Here is a 22,105-nt window from a genome sequence, read left to right on the forward strand (position 1 = left end):
GTTTTCTAAATGTTTAACTAATACTAAGCGGTATTATGTGGTAGGATCGTAGTAAGGAAAGACAACTTGTATTAGTAGATGAACATAAATATGTCCTTAGTCTAATCAGAAATAAGCAAACCGATTAAAAGACTAATATATCATCTATCAAGTCTAATTGGAAGATGCCTTGTCTTAGGCATTAGAGCGGATGACTCCCAGAAGATAAAGACATAGATGTGACTGAGTGGACTGACAGTACCTTAGACAGGACGCAACCATACTAGATATTGAATCCATTTATGGACTTATTCACTTGTGACATTCATAGTGTGAGATACCTAAATCCTGAGTGGATGGCGGACTATGTATGCGTGACTCGGATGTAAGTAAAAGCCTAAGTTCAAATAGATAAGGAACCAGAAGCTGTTGCATTGAGTGTACGACTTATGTGGTATGCAGCGTCATTCACAACAGTGGAATCCATAGCCCAAAATATAAGTAAATATATCCTCTCATTGGCATTACATGGTTGATGAAAAGTAAACGTGGTCATGAGTCATCCGTCTTTATAATGGATGACTTAATCATTATTTGATAGTGATTGAATTTTCATGAACGAAGATGTAATGATTACCATAAAATAAAATAGGATCATATTGGGAGAATGGATATTATTCCAAAGAGATCAAAGATATCCTATGAGGGTTATACACTTATGACAATATCATTGGACGAGCATTAAGTGATTGCTTTCGTAATGGTATGTCGTTAGGGAGAGCTTAGTTACGTTACTATAGTGGAATGACTTCATGACTAAATGAGTTTATAATTAATAGGTGAAAATCTGGAACTTAATTATAAATAATTTGAACCTCAACTATATATGTCCAATCGGTCCATTTGGTAACTCGTTGAAACCAGAAATGAATTGCGTGTTTGAATAGAAATGAATAGAATGAATAGGAAAAAATAAATGAGAAACATTTAGAAATGATTATGGTTTTCTCTGAAACAGAGAAATGAAATCATTTGGAAATGAATGTAGGTTTCCAAAAATGGAAATAGAAATGAAAATGGAAATGATCCATTTGCAATCCTAATGGATTACTTAAAAAATGATCGGAAGAATGATTTTATGTTTTCAGACTATTTTGAAGCCCGAAAATGAAAATAAATCATTCAGTTATGGTGAACTTGTTGATTTCTGAAATATTAAACATATTTTCTCAAAATTTTTCCAAAGGCAAAATCGTTAAAATTTTACCAAGCATAAAATCGTCAAAATTTTGTTAGAGGTAAAATAGGGATGAGAAAATTGTTTTATATATAAATATTAAATTTTATTTGGGGAAATATAAAAAATGTCCAAGAAGTACTTGTAATTGGACCTAATGTAAGAGAGGCCCAAAAACCCCTCATGGACATTAAGAGGGTGACAACCCTAGTAGAAATATTAAGGTGTGTTGTCCACCCTAGTCTTATTCTAATTGGGATATTGATTTTTTATTTGAAATAAGCCACTACAACTCAACAAGGGTTTTACCTTCTCTTCCTATAAATAGATGGTACCGATACAACTATTAACACAACTTTGAGATATTGTTATTCTGTCAAAATAAAAGAGAACTTATTCTCAACTATTACATATATTTTTCTGGAATAACAATTCTACTAGTTTCTATTAACAAGAGAGAATTTTTATTTTCACCCTAAAAGGAGAAAACTTTTTCTAGTTCTATGTTTCGGTTCAATTGGTTCGAGCCCACACTCGAAGTTTATGGTATGATAATATCATAGAAGATCATTTGGTTGAAAGTCAGGAACAACAAATGTTTGCTAAACTAAAAACACAGGTACAAATTCGATTAAGGTTTATTGTCATAAATATCACAGTCTAGGTCGGTTTTCAAAATTTTAATTTTTCACTGTTCAAGAAAATAGTTTTCAAACTAGGATTTTTCCAACAAGTGTAGTTCAGAGACTATGTTGTAAAGGCTCCCAATTCTAAAAGGGATGTGATGAGGGAGACCTTTAATATTGCCATGGATGATCAAGTCAAGAAGTTGACAGAGAAGAATGATGCTCTCGAAACCATGATAGTAGTTTTGAAGAAACAAGTTGCAGAGCTGAAATAATAGCTCACTATCTATAAAGTTGCTCTGGATAATGGGATGCTAGCTTCAGCTCCTAAACAACGTAACATAGATGTTCCCAAACTAAAAGATTTTAAGGGGATAAGGTTCACAAGAGATGTAGACAATTTTCTCTAGGGGATAGAATAGTACTTTTACACGATAGGAGTTGAGGATGATGGCACTAAGGACACTACAGTAGTTTATTTTACTGATGTCGCTCTCTTATGGTGACGCTGTAAGTCCACAAATTAAAAACGAGGTGGGACTGCTATTAAACCTTGGGAGGAGATCCAAAAGAAGTTGTAAAACTAGTTTTACTCATAGTATGCCAAGAAAAAGGCTTAGGCTAAGTTGTGTCGGCTTACGCAACAAAGCACTATTCAAGAGTGTATTTGAGACCTTAGTGATTTGATGCTTCAAATATCTAACTTAAGTGAGAAAGAAACTTTCTACTAGTTTAAAGATGAGTTGAAGCCTTAAGCGAAGTAAGAGTTGCATCTACAAAGTATCACTAAGCTTACTATAGCCATGGTCGAGGCAAAATCCTTTATTGAGCTTGATCCGAGGAAATACAAGTTCAAGTCTTCTAAGGCTAAAGAGACGAGCAATTGTGGTAGAAACCATAAGGAAAATGGAAATGACAACGGTGGCAGCAGTAAAAATGACGATAATGGGAGACCACATAATAGGAAGTGGAAACCCAACTATAAATGAAGGGGCCAGTAAAATGATTCCTTTGTGATGATCCGCATATGGTGAGAGACTGTCCAAAGAAATCCGTGCTTTCTAACATTGAAGGGGACGATGATTCAAACAAAGCAACGATGAGGCTTGGTTCATTGTTGCGTTCTATTAAAGCCCAGAGAATTGAGTGAATGAGAAGAAGCCAGTGAAGTGCTTCTTATGTTGTAGTCCACATATGATACAAGACTTTCCAAAATGATATAAGATGTCCACAGTCACTAAAGAAGATGAAGTGGAGCCAGGGAGTGAGGCTTTAAAATTGCGTCAATGATAATCAATTCTGCAAAAGCAAAGAGGGATTGCAAGTAGAAAAGGGTTGATGTATGTGGACATTAGCATCGTAGGTCAAAGAAGTAGTGTTCTTCTTGATATAAGGGCATCAGACTTGTTCATATTGAAGAAACTCGTGGGTAAACTTGGTCTCTTAAATAACAAATCAACCAAAAAGATCAAGACGGTAAATTCTAATGAGGTCTTAACTATGGGAGTAGCACAGGAGTTGAGTTACAAATCGGTTAGTGGAAAGGAAAAGAAGACTTTGAGGTAATTCACTTAGATGATTATGATTTTTTGTTTGGCTTGAATTTCCTTAACAAGATTAATGTTCTGTTGGTTCATTTTGCTAATTATTTATGCATCTTGGATGCTCTACAACAACAATGCGTTGTGCGGTGAGTTGAGACTTGGAGGTGGATCCAAGGTATTACCGGCAATCCATCTAGCCAAGGATGTTTCGTGTGGTGGAAATATTGACTTGGTAGATCAGAGTGCTATAAAGACCCCCTTGAAAAAGCTAGTGGGGCAGAATACTGGTATGAAACTTATTGAATTAAAAGTAGGGCTACCAGCTAGGAAATGTGGGTTCTGCATTGGACTTTGGGAGAAAAGTAGTAATGCAAACTCAGCAGTTAGGGAAGTAAATGCAACGAACGAGGTATATTTCAAACACTTTTTTAAATGTTTTACATTTTGACTTACTGTTGGCTTGGCAAAGATACAGAGGCCCTTTTAGAGTTTTGAAACGAGTAAGCTGAGGGGCTTGCAAACCATAGTTAGCAGCAAGACTCAAAGTTAACCTAGTGTTCAATGTGAATGTGCCCAAGTCTTTTTGTGCGGATCAAGAGGATCTCGATCAAGGTAAGTCATAATGGGGGCAAATAAGAGTGGTGATCTCTTATGATCAAGATGTACAAAAGAGAGAAATAGTTCAAGTTAGGCGATGATGGAGATATAAGCCAAGGCAAATGTTCCGAGAGGCGAAACTACCCGACAGAGAGATTAGTTGGGAATCACTTGAGGCATTGAGATAATTCCGAGATGAGCCAAACTAGTGTCTCCTTGAGGATGTGACGAGGGTGTCACAAGAATGGGTAGGGGTGAATGTTACGAGACACGGATCAAAGCTCGTGACTATTGCACACAGAACATCCCATGAAGGTCAACTAATTAAATGGGGCTCATTTGACCTGCTTAAATTGGCCCGACTCATGGAACATATGGAGAAGTCCATCTACTTGAAGCCTTGGTGGCCTAATTAAACACTCTAGTAAAACTAGAGTTACCAGGGTAATTAATGTAAATCTTAAAGGATAAAAATGTATAAGTTTTAAATCCTTTAGGACTCTTATCTGGTAGATAGGTACAAATCTTGACCATCAATATAACTCAATCTGTGTTATTGAATTTGGAGGAGCTCAACTATAAATAGAGGCCTTCCCCTCATTTGCAATTATTCAGTTGTAAATATTTAAAGTAATAGAATACTCTTGAGAGCATTTACTCAAACACTTCGTGTGCACTATTTTTCTTGTGGCTTTTCTGTTTTTTGTTGCTCTTTTATTTTGAGTTTGCTTCTGCTTTGTTTTGGTGCTTTAAAGAATTTTTGTGAAAATTCTCATTCTTTGAAAGTAAGACTGACTTAAGCAAATTTAAACCTAAGAAATCGTCTAAGGTCGCTCAATTTGCCAGACTAAAGTTTTAGTCCCGTGACACTAGAACTTACTCAATGCAAGACCTAGGGGTTTAGGGTTATGTTCAAGTGTGGGGATCAATAAAAATTTCCTAGTTGTGGTTTTTTGAATAATATGGGTAAGATTTTTTATGGTTATGTTTGTTGTAGGGAAAAATGAAAGCAACCCAGTTTGAGATAAACCAATATACTATTGGCATGGATGATCTAAGTGCAAGTGCTTTATGTTTGCTACCCAAACCAACAAAAGCCACCTAGGGCTTTGTTGTTTCTCTGTAAGCCACTCGAGATTCCAAGTTAAACATTTTATAAAAATTTAGCATGGAAGCATGGAAAGGGAACTTATAAGGTGTATGTAAGCGAATACTTTAGCAATCATCATTAGTTATTAGAGTTTAGAGAAACAAATTAGGGTTTTTTGGTGACAGAGACAGATAACTTGTGAGTGCTTATTTTGGAGGATTTATCGTTTCTTTGTAAGTCATTTGGGCAGATGACCACTTTCATTAAGATTTCAAGGTGCTTAATTAGCTCAAAGGCCCATATGGCACCATTGAGATGATAATCTTCCACAATTAGCTTAATTTATTGTTTTAAAATGTAATGTAATTTAAATGTGTTCGTAATAGAACATTGCAAACTTATTAGTCACTTTTTTCTAATGATATAACATATGTAAGTTAATCGATATTGAAATGTAATATTGATAAGTAAATTATTTGATATAGATTTTTTATTTTTAGTTACATTTTTCTAACATTTGATTATGCATATAAAATAAAACAGAATTTAATTAAAAAACACTAAAAAATATAATAAAAAATAATTACATGAAGTTTTTTTTCTAAATAAAGAAATAAATATGTAAAAATATATACAAACATTGGTGGCATTGGGATGAATGCATTCCATAGCCAGTGGTTGTTAGTTAGGATTGGATTCCATCGTTGTGGCACTTAGACAAATCTTCCTCCTTACCTCTATCTTTACTCATTTTAGAAGCTAGTAGAAAAATAAAATAAAACTTGCTACTACAGAAGCCCATTGGTGATAATAATGTAATGGCTAGAAAAGATAAGATTTGCATAAGCTAGTCATAAGGATAGTGGAACTTTAAATAGTTACGTAACCTCAAGCTCAATACTTTTCTTACCAAGCGATAATGTCCTCATTGGGGAATGGGCAAAGTTTGATAGTTTGAATCCATCACTAAACTAATATAAGGAAGCAATCGTATGCAATTTCGACAAGTGTGAAAAATATAATCGATTCAGCATGTTCAACAGGTGGATCAAGCTCAAGACATTCAGTAGATTGGGCACACACTTGTTGATGTGCCCATTGATGGCTCATTGGTACGCGTTATTTCCTAGTTTTAACATGGTATTATCCTTTCGTATAGATGCAATTGTCCTTCAGCCTAAACTACTCCAATATAACTCTAATGACTAGATATTATTATTTTGAATAAACTAACCATCAACAACAAGCTAAACATGATCGTCTCAATGGTGAATATACTCTTGAAGAACATTTATCCAACAATTCTCGTGGTTAATATGCTTTTTATGAGTATTGGACTACTAGACGACGTGGAAGCATAAACTAATGCATGCACCTTTTATAGTTCATCGTGCTCATATTTGTCTCTCGATACAAAAAGGCTAATCTCATCATTTCAATATGACCTCTACACTGACTAAAAGCACGTAATTCATAATTCAATATGATATAATATGTTAAGTATGATTATATTTTTACCTTAGAATAAGAGGAAAAGTGTTAGAAGAGATGGTCACTAACCATAGCAACCGTATACACACCATGTTTGTAGCAATAGACAACAATCTTTTGTTTGGTTGATGGAACGCTAACTCACCCTATAGAGCACTCTGCAAAGGAATGTCGAAACTACCAACCCCTAACTAAATTTCTTGACCAAATTGAAGTTTGCCAATAAATTGAGATATAAGTAATGCACTTTATTGCCATACTTGTTTGGTAGTAGCATTCTTCCAATAATGCATAGTATGTAAGCTCTAGTATGTTAGTTTATCTAAATGATACTTGCATTAGTAGGTGGGCACAAGTTGATTACTTTTAGAACCATGTGAATTTTAGCTAACACCTATTGAAATCTTTCTCATCTTTAGGAATTGCACCCAAGAAATTGTAGAGTAATGTAACAACTTGATTGCACATTCTTTCATTATCGCTTGTTTGTCGATTGAAAGGCTTATTATCAAAGCTACATATTCTAGCTTTTATTGTTTCTTTGTCGCTTGAGAAATGGAAAATATGTGTCTTCGTCCTCTATCTTCTAATTAAGGCAGCAAGCAATTCCGGCACTATTTTGAAGTAAGTAATTTAAGATATCGTACACAAACAAGCCCTCTTTAAGTAATCTTCGATTCGATTGTTTGAGCCATTAAAACTTAGATTATTGCAAGCTTGCATAACTAGATCTTCAAGCTATTTATAATTGTGAAAAATTAATATTTACTTTATTACAATCTAAATAAAATTAAAAAATAACAAAATTTCACTATGTTTATGCAAGACGTTGCTATGTGATCTTTATGTCTCATAAAGTCATTTTATCATTGGTAAAATCTAAGTTAAGGCTTAGTTAGGGAGGAGAATTTAAGATTCAGGGTCGCAAATGGAGGACTTTTGACATCCATGATGTAAAGTCCCTTTGAATTAAATTGGACGATCGAGCTTACGGACAATAATGATCGAATCAAATTGTTTGGCCTGACTGTGATATTTATAGGTGGTAAAGCCAGATTGAAGACATTGATTTGGGTAGTTGAGGAGCATTATTGATGTCAATAGACCTCGAAATTTATGGGTGTTGAAGTTCTTTAAAGTGTACTTCTTCATACATCGAAGAAGCATGGGATTTATATGGATTAAAAATCTAAGGCCTCAAGACTTACAAATGTGGAGGTTGAAATAAAAACAACTTATAAGAAATAATCTAAAAACAACAATGTTTTGATAAAAATAAGAAAAATAACAATATTTATATAAAACTTAATTAATGATTGAGAGGGTCTATATAGTATTTATCCTTATCATAAAAGGAGGTAGGCAAGGAAAGATAATATAATATAATATATGGATGGATAAAGAGAGAACATAATTCAAAATGCATTATCTACTGATGATTTATATCTGGCCCCTATGAAAATGTTGTTCCTAAAAAGAGGGATCCTATGGCTGTAAACCTAAAAACGGACAGAATTCAAGTTTCTCTTGTTGTAGCTTCCTCTCTACCGTTGTAAAAGCTGCCTGTAAACCACATAAATTCAGAAGAATACAAGTTTTACAATTGGCAAAGTTAACCATTTGGGGTTTTTCACATGTACCTGTTTTTTCTATAGGTTGATAAATTTACATCGACTCAAATCTTATTATTCGAAGTTCCAAGTAAAATTAAATCATACACCCTGTAAACAATTGGTGTAATAGCTAAAATGTTTGGAAAGCTACACACGTCCTACTAATCACATTCCTCTCCCAAATTTCCCCATAGCTAGGCTGCATATCAGTTGCAACCTTTCTAACAATCTTACCATCAATGCTTTGCTTAGAGTTCTGAGTGGTCAGTTTATGTTGATCATTTTGTATCCCTTCCCTCTCTTACTGTGTGATCGACTGCATTTGATTATCTCTTACTCCAGCCTCGATATTGATATTGATGATGTCTTTTCTTCTCCCGCCTGCTTTTTCTATCTTTTCTTCCATCTCTTTTCAGCTTTAGGGTCTTCTAATATGGTTGGCATATCTAAATAAAGACAAGTGGAATTTGGGAAGGAAAAAGAACATATATATCAACAATCCATTCTTATTTCTTAGTCAAGCAAAAGGATTTATAGTAAAATCAAATAAATTCCCATTGCATGTTATTTGATGGTTCATATCATAGGCTTACCTGGGAAACCCATGTTTTTAGCATCCATCATTTCCTGCAGCTGGTATTCTCCTTTGGATTCATATTCATCCACAGTTTTCTCCTTTTTGATGCAAAGTTTTGACTTGGCATTTGCAAATAGCCACGTGGCGCTCATCTGCTTGTTGATCATCCTTGCTGCGTAGTAGGGGATCCTGACACGTTTCGTATGCTCTGATTTTATGCGGCTGTTGATGAACATTAAGCAGTCCATCAAGCTCTCTTTGGCCAATCCTTTCATGTCATAGGCTTGTGACCTTCTCCACAAGCTTTTACTGTGGGGACTCACTGTACCTGATAAGCACAAAGCTCTAGTTGTGTCACTAATGGCGGCTGCTGGGTTTTTCAGTAGCAGATAACACTGTGCTCTGTTACTGTAAAGAACGATTCTCTCTTTTCTAAAGTTTAATGGACACAATTCCAAGGCCTTGGAATAAATCTTGCAAGATTTCTCAATTTTACCAGTCCAAAACTTTTGGTTGCCTTGTTTTTTCAACTTCCCTACAAGTGCTTGTCTCTCTTTCATGTCTTGTTCAGACATTAGTTTGTCTCTTTTGATGTTCTCAACTCTCAATTCCCATAATTCTTCTAATGCTTTCTCAGCTTCCTGGTTCTTCAGCTTCAAAAACCCAAATTTGATTTTGTAGTAATCTTGCAACAATGTCTGACTTATTGTTTCCCCCACCATTTTGCTTTCTCCAAGGCTTCTAAGTTCAACTAAATCAACAAGAGACGATGCTGCAATATCAATAACACCATATCTTGTCTCTGGGTCTTTGAGAAGCAACAAGAGACAATCAATGGCCATGTTTTGCCAGTCATCTGAAGATCTTGAAACATTGCAAAGGCTCTCCATTACTTGTCTTGAATTTGCTACATTTTTCCTTCCTGTTTTTGAGGAACAAAGAGTTCTAAGTAATCCGATCCCTGCAGGAGATGTGAGGTTGACTAGTCCACCCCACATTCCACACAAATTGTTCAAAAACTCAGTGTTGCAGATTAGGGTGAGACCTCTCTCTTTGCTTGCAAAGCAATTCAGCAGATAAAGTGACCAACACTGAAGCTGACTGGCCCATTCCTCAGCTTTCCTTGACTGCAACTCCAACTCTCCAACTCCTCTTGTAAGCAAATCACAATGGTATTTGGGTCTCTTCCTAGCTTTTATTCCAACAAACTCTTTGTACACTACTTCAAGGCAATTGCTAACTATTTCCATTGCCAGACTTATGATCTCCACTTCATGTACAACAACAGCTTCAAAGGTTTTTTCATGGCTTGCCAAGTGACCCAGTGCTCTAACTGCAACTCTTTGTTCAACCCAACTCATCTTACCTCTCAAAAGCTCCATTAATGGCAAAACCACACCTGATTTAACAGCTTTTTCTGCAAATTGAGGATTGTCCATTGTATATGAACCAATAACATGAGCAGCATAGTAGGGAATGTAAATGTTCTGACCTCTAAGAAGCCAGTTTTGATCAGTGATGCCTCTATGGATCAGTTTGGCCATGCATTCAAATATACCAAGTGCAGGAAACTCTGGATCATCAGGTTGCGCCATGGAAATGTTCCACAGCCCACTCAAGACCAACACATGTTCTTGATCATCTCTGAGAGGCATCTCTTTGAAGCACTGGCTGAGTTTTGCTCTTCTTACAGAAGGTTCTGGCTCATTCATGGTGCAGAAGAAACAATTGCTGCATGGTGGCTCTGAGTGCATCTTGGGTGGTGAAGAGATGAGTTTCAGGGTCGAATGGATTGATTGATTGACTGATTGATTGATAAGCCACAAAAAACCGCGCCACAATCAGTTTCTTGGAGCTCCCGGGTGGATGAAAAAAAGTATAACAACTCAGGCAACTAGGCTGCTAATAAGACTACTCATATAAAGGACAGCAAAAAGTAGAGACATAGAGAACCCATAAAGAGAGGTTAAGCAATATTTTATCTATGGAACAGTACCAATGGTTCGTGATTGTCTGAAATCTTAGGCATAAAATTGCAAGTTTCATTGATTAAGACATGTATCCTTTTAAATATATATATATATTCTATCAATGATGTATGTGCTTTGAGTTAGTGTCTAAGTTTAATATCAGAAGAGCAAAGAAATGATCTTTAAAAAGGAAATCTGTAAGGAAATTAAAAGGGTGAAAAGGCTCAGAATTGGATGCTGGCTATAAATTCAATTCATTTCGTATTCTTATGGCTAGTGATCTGGTATGAACAAAAGTTGATGCATTCACCTAAAATGGAGGTTGGAAATGATTCAATCAAAGAGTTAAGAAGGCAGCTATCAACAATATAGACAATGGACCACACTCTTCTACCTAGCTTCTGGATAATACAAACACACTGTAACTTTGAAACGAAGCATTCAAATTTCAAACTGTTTTTTTATTTCATTTTTTATTAAAAAAGTTTCAGTTGCAAAAGCATACAAACTGAGTAATCATTTCTACATCTCATTCTCTTTAGAACAAAGTAATCAAATGTACATCTTTTCATAAAAAACAAAGGTGCTTTTTTTAGTTTTGTTTTTTCAACTCACAAAATTCTGCAAGCAAGTACAACTGGACTGGTCTCAAGAAAATGCGGCTTCCATATGCAACATGTTACCAATATGAAAACCCATGATTGTTAATTACTTCTTTGGTTTTTTTAATTGTTCATGTTGATGCTATTTTATGCAACTTGTGACTATACATTGGAATGCATGGCATGATTAGGTCTACAGACTTTATAGTTTAATATATTAATGAATGTGACTAAAAGAACTAATATAAATCTTTCCTAGGATGACTGTTTAAGGATTATAATTGAGATTTGGGGAGTTTAGTTCATATCTTGACATCTGTCGATATTGAATAAAAAGATGCATGCTTAGCGTTGGTTTCCAGGCAGGCTTTAGCGTGGAAGCGAAAGCCAAACTTGAGTGAAAAAAGCTTTGTTAGAAAGGGAAAAGATTTTCACTCGGACATCAAAAGTTGTGAATTATGACTCTTTTTATTTTGATATTTTGCAAGCACCTGTAAGTAAACTCTAACCCCGTGTTTAGTATTTTACTTCAGTGTTTGTGTTAAGTAATATGTATTAGCCATAATAAATGTAAGTTCGAATTTTGGAGATTATATTATTAGGAGGAATAATTATGAATTTTGAATATGGACAGTAAAATGGATATAAATGATAAAAAAATATATATTATGTTTAAATTAATTATTTGGTGCATTAATATAAAAAAATTTTAATTATTACATCAATATTAAATTAATCTGTGATGAACATAAAAAATAACTAGTATAAATTTAATATGAAATTAGAAGGAGGAGTAGCCACTAATAAAAAAATAAGACTTCAGAATAAAAACAATTTTAATCTTTCCTTTATTCAAAATAACCTAATGAGGTTAGATTATTATTAACCCATGTATTAACACAATACTCTTACAAAAATAGTATAAATTTTAAAATAATGAATGAAAGATTGAGGAGTTTGTTCTATGAAAATATTTTATGTATCACTTAAAATATAAATATTATTTATAAATGTATTATCTTTCTTATAGAAGATTAAAAAAATTTTAATTTGTTTTGGTAAACAATATTCAAGATCACTCAATTATTAGATAGTATTTGAAAAGTGATTTAATAATTGGATTTGGGTGAAAATACTTATAATTACACAATGTTGACATATTTGAGTAACCATTATAATAGTGGATACTAGTAAATTGGGTGTAATTGAAGTGTCCTAATTACATTTTTTTAATTCTTAAAAAAAAAAGAATGAGAATTGAAATAATTACACATGTAACTACTCACCAATTCAATTTTTTTAAAAAAATATTATTTTTTATATAAATTATATTATAAATATGAACACATACGAGCATTTGAGGTAATTATAGTGAAAAATATCTTATATTATATATCTTAAAAAATTATATTATAAAACTTAAATATAAAATTAGTAACTAAATTTGTCCACTTCTTTCAGATTCGTACTTGAAGTTTTTTATGTCCCAATTGATACCTAACTTTTTTTCAGTCAAAGTTCAAGACAGGTGATAGAATAAGATTATGTCACATGAAATTAATGACATAATCATATATCCAAAAAAATATTAAAAATCAATAAAAATATTTTAAAAATAAAACAATTATAAATAAAAATATATAATTTAAAAAATCTTTAAAACAAAAATCATAAAAATACTATAATTATTAAAAATAAAAAATGAAATATATATATTAAAATTTAAAAACTACAAAAATAAAATTATCTTCATCGTCTCAACTCAACAAAAGTCCTTTTCACGTTTCCCTCAATAAAATAACATCATTTGGGATCAACCCTTTGTTAAACATTTCTTCAAACAGTTCTTTTGCATTATGCAACCTACTCTCCTTGCACAATCCATTAATCAAAACACTGTAAGTAAAAGCATCAGGATAGATCCCAACTTCCTCCATAGCACTTTCAACCTAAACCCTTCGTCTAAATTCACTGATTTACAATATCCGTTGAAAAAAGTATTGAAAGTGACAACAGAAGCATTCAAACCTCTCCTTTCAATTTCATCAAACACCATTTGGACATCTTTAATTAGACTTTCTCGACACAATTTATTCATCAAAATATTAAAACTATACACATTGGGTGGGAACCGATATTCCAAAATCTCCATATAAAATCCTAAGCTCACAATCGGAGAACTTATCTTCATCATTCTATCAAGCAAATATTGACAACCCCTAAATGGTACTTTAAGTTTATGATTCCTTACCAATCCAAAGCACTGAATAGCATCAGAAACAAAACCCAAATCCGTATACGCAATCATTAAGGAATCAAGAACAAATTTACACTGATGGGTACCTTTGGTTTCGAGAATCGAAGCCCAAATCGAAGAAGCCGAGCCTTTCCCTTTGCGAGAGACACAAAGTTGAGAAGAAATCGTGCTTGAGGGAACATATTATGGGCAATAAGGAAATGGGACATGGCGGGATAAGAATGAAGCGTGTGGCGAAACATGGGTTGGGAAAAAAGGAAGTTCAAAAAGGAGAAGAGAGAGCGTTGATAGTGAGTGAGGTTTGAGGACGATGAGGTTGACGACATGAGAGGGAGTAAGGGAAGGAAGAAGTTTACTGAGAGAAAAGTGAAGAGGCTTTATCGGGGAGATTTAATTGTGTGAAAGAGGGTGGTGAGAATGGGGTCATGGTGGTGAAGCAATGGTGGAGAGTACCAGACAGAGGGAGAGTGAGATATGGTGGCGAGGCAATGGCGGAGTTTACCGGGAGAAACGTGAAAAGGGTTTTATTTTTTTAAAAATATTTTTATCGATTTTTAATATATTTTTTGGATTATGATATCATGATCTCATTAATGTCACCTGTTATAATCTTATTCTATTATTTATTTTAAATTTAGCGATGTTACAAAAAATATTAATTTAATTGAACAAAATAAATTTTGAGTATAAAGGGGAAACAAAAAATGCACGTTAGCAGGACTAATTTGCATATGGACATTCCTAAGTTCTTCTTTGTCTGTCCTTTTTTTTCTTTTCTTGATTCTATCTGCTCTTCTTTGTTACTTTAATTGATTTCTGCTTGCTTGTTAATGACTGCATTGTCTCTTAATTGGAGAAGTTTTTTTTATTCTTCTAGGTGTTATCACTTTCTTTTTTCCCCCCTCAGATCTGTAATGAGGAGGTTCTGGTGAAGTCGCCTATAGAGGTTTTTGATAAAGGCATTCAACAGTGGAAGTACTCATTGGTTGGTCAATTTATTGGGAATGATCCCAATTTTGGTGCTACGCAGAAGATAATCAACACTCTTTGGTATAAGTATGGTGAGATTTCTGTTCATCTTGCTGGGAATAGTTTGTATATTTTTCAATTTTCTTCTTCTGTGGCATGTGGTTGGGTTCTTGAACATGGACCTTGGCATATTCAGAATAAACCTCTTATTCTTCGTCTATGGGAGTCGAATCTTAAGAAATTAGAGTTCAGTCTTGATTATATGGCTGCCTGTATTCATCTTTCGGGTGTTCCTCTTGAGCTTTACACTCGTTTAGGGCTTAGTTATATTGCAAGCGCTATTGGAAATCCTTTGTACATGGATAGAATAACTGCTGACCGTATGCGCCTTTCTTATGCAAAGCTTTGCATTGAGGTATCTACTACGGTGGTTATTCCTCGTTTTGTCAATGTTGAGTTGTTAGATGGTTCAATTGTGTCCATTGTTGTTTCTGTGCCTTGGCTTCCAACTCATTGTCCAGATTGTTATTCCTTTGATTATTCTGTAAGGTTTGTCCTAAAAAGGCTTCCATTCTTGCAAAAGTATGGAAGCCTAAGCAATCTAGTTCTGTAGGTGCAACTGTTGCCATTACTAAGCCAGATAAAAGTTGTATTGCTTCCTCCGTTTAGTCTGGCATTGAAATAGGAAAGTTGTACTTGTTTCTTCTTCTCCCCCAAAGAAACATGTTCAATTTGCAAGTTCTAGTAATAGATTTGAAACTCTCAATGATGATCTACCTGAGCTGCCTTGTGATTAAGCCTTTAAAAGGTAAAAAGAAAGGTTTGTTGAACAAAGGAAAGAAACTTGTGGCAAGCTCTGTTTCTATTAGAGGTAAATCCCTTTCCCCTTCTCAATGACTATTGGTTTTTGGAATGTTAGGGGACTCAACAGTCTCAATAAGCTTAGACATGTTCTTAATAGGGTGAATAAGCTTAAATCAAATGTTGTGTGTTTCCTTGAAACTAAAATTAAGGTGGATAAGTTTCATCATGTTATACAACAACTTAGTGCTCAATGATTTGTGTTTTGCAACTATGATGTTATCGTTAATGGTCGAATTTGGGTGCTTTGCAAATCTGGTATAGTTTTATTCCTTTGAGTTTTATTGACCAATGTATTACTGGTAAGGTCAATTGCTTTGGTAACTCTTTCTTTCTATCAGTTGTTTATGCATCGAATTATGCTTCTGTTCGACGTCAGCTTTGGTCCTATCTTGTTGAGGTTAGTCGGGTGGTTGGGGAGCTTGGGTGGATTACAAGAGATGACTTTAATGTCACCTTTTCTCCTTTTGAAAGGTCAAGCTTCAATGGTACTCAAGGTAGTTTTTCTGACATGAGGGAATTTCAAGATTTTGTTAATAGCCTTGATGTTGCGGATATAGGGTATGTTGGACCTTCTTATACCTGGTCAAATCTTCAGCCAGCTTAATTTCATTGCCAAGAAGCTTGATAGGGTCCTTATAAATCTAACTTGGTTGTTGGCTTATCCTCTTTCTCTAGCAGAATTCTTAGCGCCTAGGGTTTCGGACAATTGCTTCTCTATTGCTTGGTTTGAAAAGTCTTTGTCTACGCCCCCCCCCCAAATCCTTATATTTTTTTTAATTTTTGGACTCAGCATGAGGATTTTCTTTCTGTTGTTGCAGAGTCTTGGCAGGTTCCAATTTAGGGTGACCCCATGAGGTGCTTTTGTCTCAAATTGAAAAAGCTTAAGAATAGGCTAAGGGACTTTAATAAGGTTCATTTTGGTGCTATTTCTAGGAAAGTTCAGCATAAGAGAGCTGAGTTTGAATCACAATAGCTTTTCAGTTTTTCAGCTGGCTGCCTTGTTTAGGTCCATCAAAAAATTAAAATTTCAATTAAATATAATTACAATTGTAGTTCTAAATACATAAAAATTTAACTCAAAACATACGGTATGAACTTAATTGGTCAAGACAGCAAACAAACAACTCTCTAAGGACTAATCAACAATTTTGGTCTTTTCTCCTATTTTTTTTTTAATTTGGTCCAATTTCTAATCTATTCAATAATTCTATTCAATTTATCAATTCCAAACATCTTATATCACCTTATAAGTATATATTAATTTAATTTTATTATTTGAATACCCCTAAACTTTTAATTTCATTCAATTTAGTCCCTAAAATCAAAATAAGTATAACTTTCACAATTGAGCTTCGTTGTTCATTTTGATTTCAATTATGTCCTTCTAAAGCCCTTTAAAGCCTGAATTTACAGAAATATCATGGGAATTTCATCAAATTTTCATTGTAGTCCCTTTATGCAAATTTAACAAAATTTATTTTATCAAATAGTCCTTAAACATTTCATATCTTCCAAATCTACCAATTTCTATCAAAAACATTTAAGATTCATTAATGGCAAGTTTTAAAATCTTTTAACAGTTTTAAAATCAGAGATACGGGTTAGCTAGACCTAGTCGCAACGATCTCAAAAACGTAAAAACTACAAGAAACGAATTAAAATCAGTTTACCAATTTGAAGGACAAGCCTGGCCAAAAGCTTGGTTTTCTCTCCAATGGAGAAACGATGGAAAAGGTTAAAGATAATGAAATAAAAATCATTCATTTTTATTATTAGTTTTGGGGTTAAATATAAAATTGGTACTTGAACCTGTCCACATCTCCTATATTAATACTTATGGTTTTTTTTCTCATATTGGTACCCGAACTTTTTTTTCTGTCAACTAGTTTGGTACTTTTTTTTTAACACCGTTAAGTTTAGGACATGTGGCAATATCAAACAACGACAAATGTTAGTAGTGACATCATGATAATGTCGTTATTTTTTCCTTTAATTTTTCTTTTTCTTCTTTTTTTCTATTTTTTACCCTTCCACTTTTCCTTTCACGTTCCTTCTAGTCCCCCTTTTACTTTCCTTATTCTCTTTCCTTTTTTTCTCTTTTTCTTGCCTTATTGATACCGTCATCGTTGCTGTTGATATGAATCGCCACTCTCCAGCATGAGCAGCCGCTCTTAAAATTTCATCCATGTTAGAAGGATAAGATCGTACTATGAGACTTTCTAGCATTATTTTGGGGAGCTTTCCCCTTTTTCAGTTTTTGGACTGTTGATGAAGGAACTCATGGGGCTGAGCATCGGTTGGAATGGATAGGTTTTAAACAAATATTTTTTTATTTTACAAAATTGGGTTAGTTCCTAACAAAGGAAATTTCTGAACTAAAGCTCTAAATTTCACATATTGGACTAAGTGTTTTAAAAAGAAATTTTTTTTCTTTTGTTGCAAATTTACTTCAGTATGTAATAAAAAAAATTTCAAATTGTGGGGTTGGGTCCAGCACATGCATTCTGTAACTGTGGATTTAAGTTCTTCATTGATTCCTTCATTGATTTTTCAATCCAGCCTTTGAAAACAAAGAAGAAAAAAGAAAACTCAAAAATTAGCTATGAATTTAAGCTTGAAAAAAACTCAAACTAGATTATTATTTCATCTATATCAAGAGGATAAGATCGTACAACAAGACTTCTTGGCATTATTTTGGGGAGCTTTTCCCTTCCTTTTTTGGATTGTTGATGGAGGAACTCATGGGGTTGAGCATCGATTGGAACGAATGGGTTTTTAACAAAGATATTCTTTATTTTACAGATTTGGGTTAGTTCCTAACAAAGGAAATTTCTAAACTAAAATTCTAAATTTTGCAAGTGTTTTACAAAGAAATTTTTTTCTTTTGTTGCAAATTTGCTTCAATGTTTAATAAAGAAATTTTCAAATTTTGGGGTTGAGTCCAGCACACGCATGCCATAACTGTGGATCTAAACTCTTATCCAATTCCTTCATCGATTTTTCAATTCAGCCTTTGAAAACAAAAAAGAAAAAAGAAAACCCAAAAATTAGCTATGAATTTAAGCTTGAAAAAATATGAAATCAGTTTATTAAAATTTTCTCATCTTGTTTCTTTGTTGTATCTTTATTTTCTTTCACTTTCTCATGTGAGATTAAACAAATTGAAGAAACATACTAAAAAATGAACACAGAAAATAGTTGATGGATTTTCAATGGAGGCAAAAAATAATGGTGTCATCATTGGTCGGAGAACTCATTGAAGGAGATCAGATGGTAGCCTAGCAATGGTGTAGATGTAGGACGGCTACAATAGAAAAAAAAAAGAAAAAAGAGGGAAAATGAAAAAGAAAAGGATATATAAAAGTTGTAACACCCCTAACCTGTATCCGTTGTCGAAATAGGGCTACGAAACATTAACAGAAAATTTTAACTTTAAACATTCAATTTCAACCATTTTATAAATCATGGCATAATTCAATCAAACCCATGCATAACATCCTTTATTCAACCCTCGAGGCTTTAAAAACACTTTAGAAACGATTCGGGACTAAATTGGAAACATTTTGAACTTCATGGAAAAAGATAGAATTTTTCACACTATAGGGGTCACACGGTTGAGACACACGCCAATTTCTCAGGCCATGAGGAGATTCGAAGTAGGGGCACATGGTAGTGTCTCAGCTCATGTCTGTGCCCATGTAACTCTTTGACTTGGGTCACACGGTCAATCCACACGCCCGTGTGTCAAGCCGTGTAACTCTCGAAATAGCTTCACACGCCCGTGTGCCTGGTTGTGTGCTAGGCCATGTAACTACCTAGCTTGCAATCCCTTGAAACCTATAGAGGACACACGGCCATGACACACGGCTAAGACACATCCCCGTGCACATCCCCATGTCTTAGGCTATGTGGACAAGAAATAGCCCATTTTCAGGCCATTTCTTTCACCCAAACCATGCCCACACCTACTAGCAATTTGCACATAATTTCAAGGTAGAAAATATACTTCAAACATGCATAATAAAGTTAGTTCAACATGGTATTTATCCATACAACCAATATGCCAAAATGCACCTCAATCACATGGCATAAAATCTACCTAAACATAAACATAATTTTAACCATTCATCAACCAAACTTTTGTAACCTAATTCCATACCAAATCTTACCACAATGGCCACATACCAAAATCACATTCAAACATACCAACAGAGTCATTCAAAACATAACTTCACTTGACCATTTCAACACCAACCATCAAAGTATTAAAATACCAAAAGTTCATCAACTGAAACACCACATTTACAAGCCAAACATAATAACCATTTCATCAAACACAATTCACCTATACATGTCATTATAACCATGACTCAGAACATCAAAATCTACCGATATAGCCGCTGGATAGTGTGATATGTCTCCGGCGAGCTTCCAAATCTATCGAGCTTCTGATAATCAATAAAACATAGAAAAGAAACACAACGTAAGCATATAATGCTTAGTAAGTTCGTAAATCATGAACAATGCTTACCATTTCAATGCATGAGCTTAAACATAAACATGAATCAATCCAACATAGCTTGGCACAAGCCTAAGCATCATCAATAACACAAGTTAGTGATTAAACACATAACTTAATAGTATCATCATGTGGTAAGATAATTTTCATGAACATAATACATATGAATTCATGCTTCTCATGACATGGCTATACACAATTTGATCATCAATACATCATACATTTCTATAATTTCATAGTGAAATCAATCAGAACCCTTACCGTATCATCCCTTTTCATGCTCGTTGAACCATTTAAAATAATATCGGATATACGGGAAGCTCACACATATGTGCTAACACATGGTCGAAACCATTCTTTTCCTTTTCCTTTACGTAAACGCTCCTAGGAGCCATAAATGGGACTACTCACACAAGCTGATGGTCAAAACATAGCTACACGATGCCGCTCACACAAGCTGACGAGTATCCACAATAAATTTTAGAACTCAACCATCGGTAGGACGTTTAGGACCAGCACCCGAAACATGGTAACCCTAATGACATGTCATTTATATTCTATATATTCCTAAGGTTCAAATGGCGCTCAATAGTCGTCGTATCATCTTTGGATTTTTGTCGTGACATGATATGACAAATAATATAATAGCATTTAAATCAAATACATTAAAATGCTATTTAAACATATGAAGTTACTTCCACCATAAAACAATGAAATAAGATCAACTAGTTCGACACTTTATCTTTCCCTCGATTCAAATCCATACGAGGCTTAACTTGATCTAAATAATCAAATTTAATCCATTCAATAATCATTCTATTAAATATAATCCAAAAATTATTTTTTTCAAAATTACGCTTTTGCCCCTATTATTTTGATTTCTTTACAATTTAGTTTTTAAGCTCGTAAATTGAAATTCATGCAATTTCATTCCTACCCAAGCTAGTCAAATTCAATATAAGTCCAAATAAACTGATACAATTCATTATTTCACAATCTTCACCATGAATATTTTACATTTTTCAATTAAATCCTTATTTGACATTTTCAACAAAAATCACTTTACAAAAGTTGTTTATTTATCAAGAAGGACTTATTTTCTTCCATGAAGCATCAAAAATAACATGAATACATTCATGAAAAAAACCCTAACCTTTTAACAGTCTTGCAAATTAGTCCTTGGGCTAGTTAGATTAAGCACAACAACTTCAAAAACATAGAAATCATTAAAAAACAAGACAAAAAATGCTTACATGCAAGAGGAAGAGATGACTGAATGCCTCAAAGCCCTAAATGTTCTTTTTTTTTCTTCAATTTCAGAGGTATCATCCAAGGTTGAAGATGATACATCTTTTACTATATTTTATTTTAAGTTATTTATTAAATTACAAGTTTAACCTTATTAATTAACCTTTGAATTCACATGTTTAATATCCATAATTATCCACTCATAATAAAAATGGTATAATTACCACAAAAGTCCCTTAACTATTTAATATCATAGCCCTTTAGTACCTTTAGATTTTAAAAATTAAAATTTGCGCCTTTTGCAATTTAGTCCTTTTTATCAAATTAGGCATGCAAACGATAAAATTTCTTAACGAAATTTTTATACAACCTTGATAATATTCTGTAAACTCTAAAATAATAATAAATTAAATATTTTCACATCGAATTTATGGTCCTGAAACCACTGTTCCGATTTCACTAAAAACTGGCTGTTACAAAAGCAGTCTACGTAGCACCACGTGAGTGGCCAGTGTTGCCACTTCAGCAAAGTCTTAACGTTTTTCGGCTCAGGTACCAAACTAGTGGAAAAAAAAAGTTCAAGTAACAATCCACGACAAAAAAACCATAGGTACCAACCTAGGAGAAGTGGACAAGTTCATGTACTAATTTTATATTTAACCCTTAGTTTTATTACATATTAACCTTATTTTAGTATAAATTAACATATTATTTATTTTTCATCCATAAACCGTCCACTATACTTAGGTATGGCATAATTGCATTTTAAAACCATTCAATTATTCTTTTAGACCCATTTAGACTATCTAAACTAATAGTGATTAATTTTTACTTCTTTTATGATTTAGCCCTTTTTTCCTTAATTAACTATCTAAACATTAAAATTTCTGAACCAAATTTCAACACACCTATATAAGAACTC

At 33.7% G+C, this 22,105-nt stretch overlaps 1 protein-coding gene across 4 annotated transcripts; it reads right to left on the reverse strand.

The window, feature by feature from the left end:
• Window positions 1-8,114: 8,114 nt before the first annotated feature.
• Window positions 8,115-14,483, reverse strand: LOC107900158 (uncharacterized). Of its 4 annotated transcripts, XM_041081858.1 has the most exons (4): window positions 13,670-14,483; window positions 10,247-10,558; window positions 8,771-10,171; window positions 8,115-8,623 (listed from the first exon to the last, which is right to left on the reverse strand). In XM_041081858.1, exons 2-4 carry the CDS (start codon window positions 10,506-10,508, stop codon window positions 8,568-8,570), a joined length of 1,719 nt encoding a protein of 572 aa, XP_040937792.1. In that variant the 5' UTR covers window positions 10,509-10,558; window positions 13,670-14,483; the 3' UTR covers window positions 8,115-8,567. The 4 variants fall into 4 exon arrangements, with proteins under 4 accessions (XP_040937792.1, XP_016681348.1, XP_016681353.1 ...); XM_016825859.2 differs by having other exon boundaries at window positions 8,771-10,558; XM_016825864.2 differs by lacking the exon at window positions 13,670-14,483 and having other exon boundaries at window positions 10,247-11,925.
• Between the last annotated feature and the right edge of the window lie 7,622 nt (window positions 14,484-22,105).

The sequence above is a fragment of the Gossypium hirsutum genome, chromosome A11, assembly GCF_007990345.1.
Source record: "Gossypium hirsutum isolate 1008001.06 chromosome A11, Gossypium_hirsutum_v2.1, whole genome shotgun sequence".
Taxonomy (NCBI): Eukaryota; Viridiplantae; Streptophyta; class Magnoliopsida; order Malvales; family Malvaceae; genus Gossypium; species Gossypium hirsutum.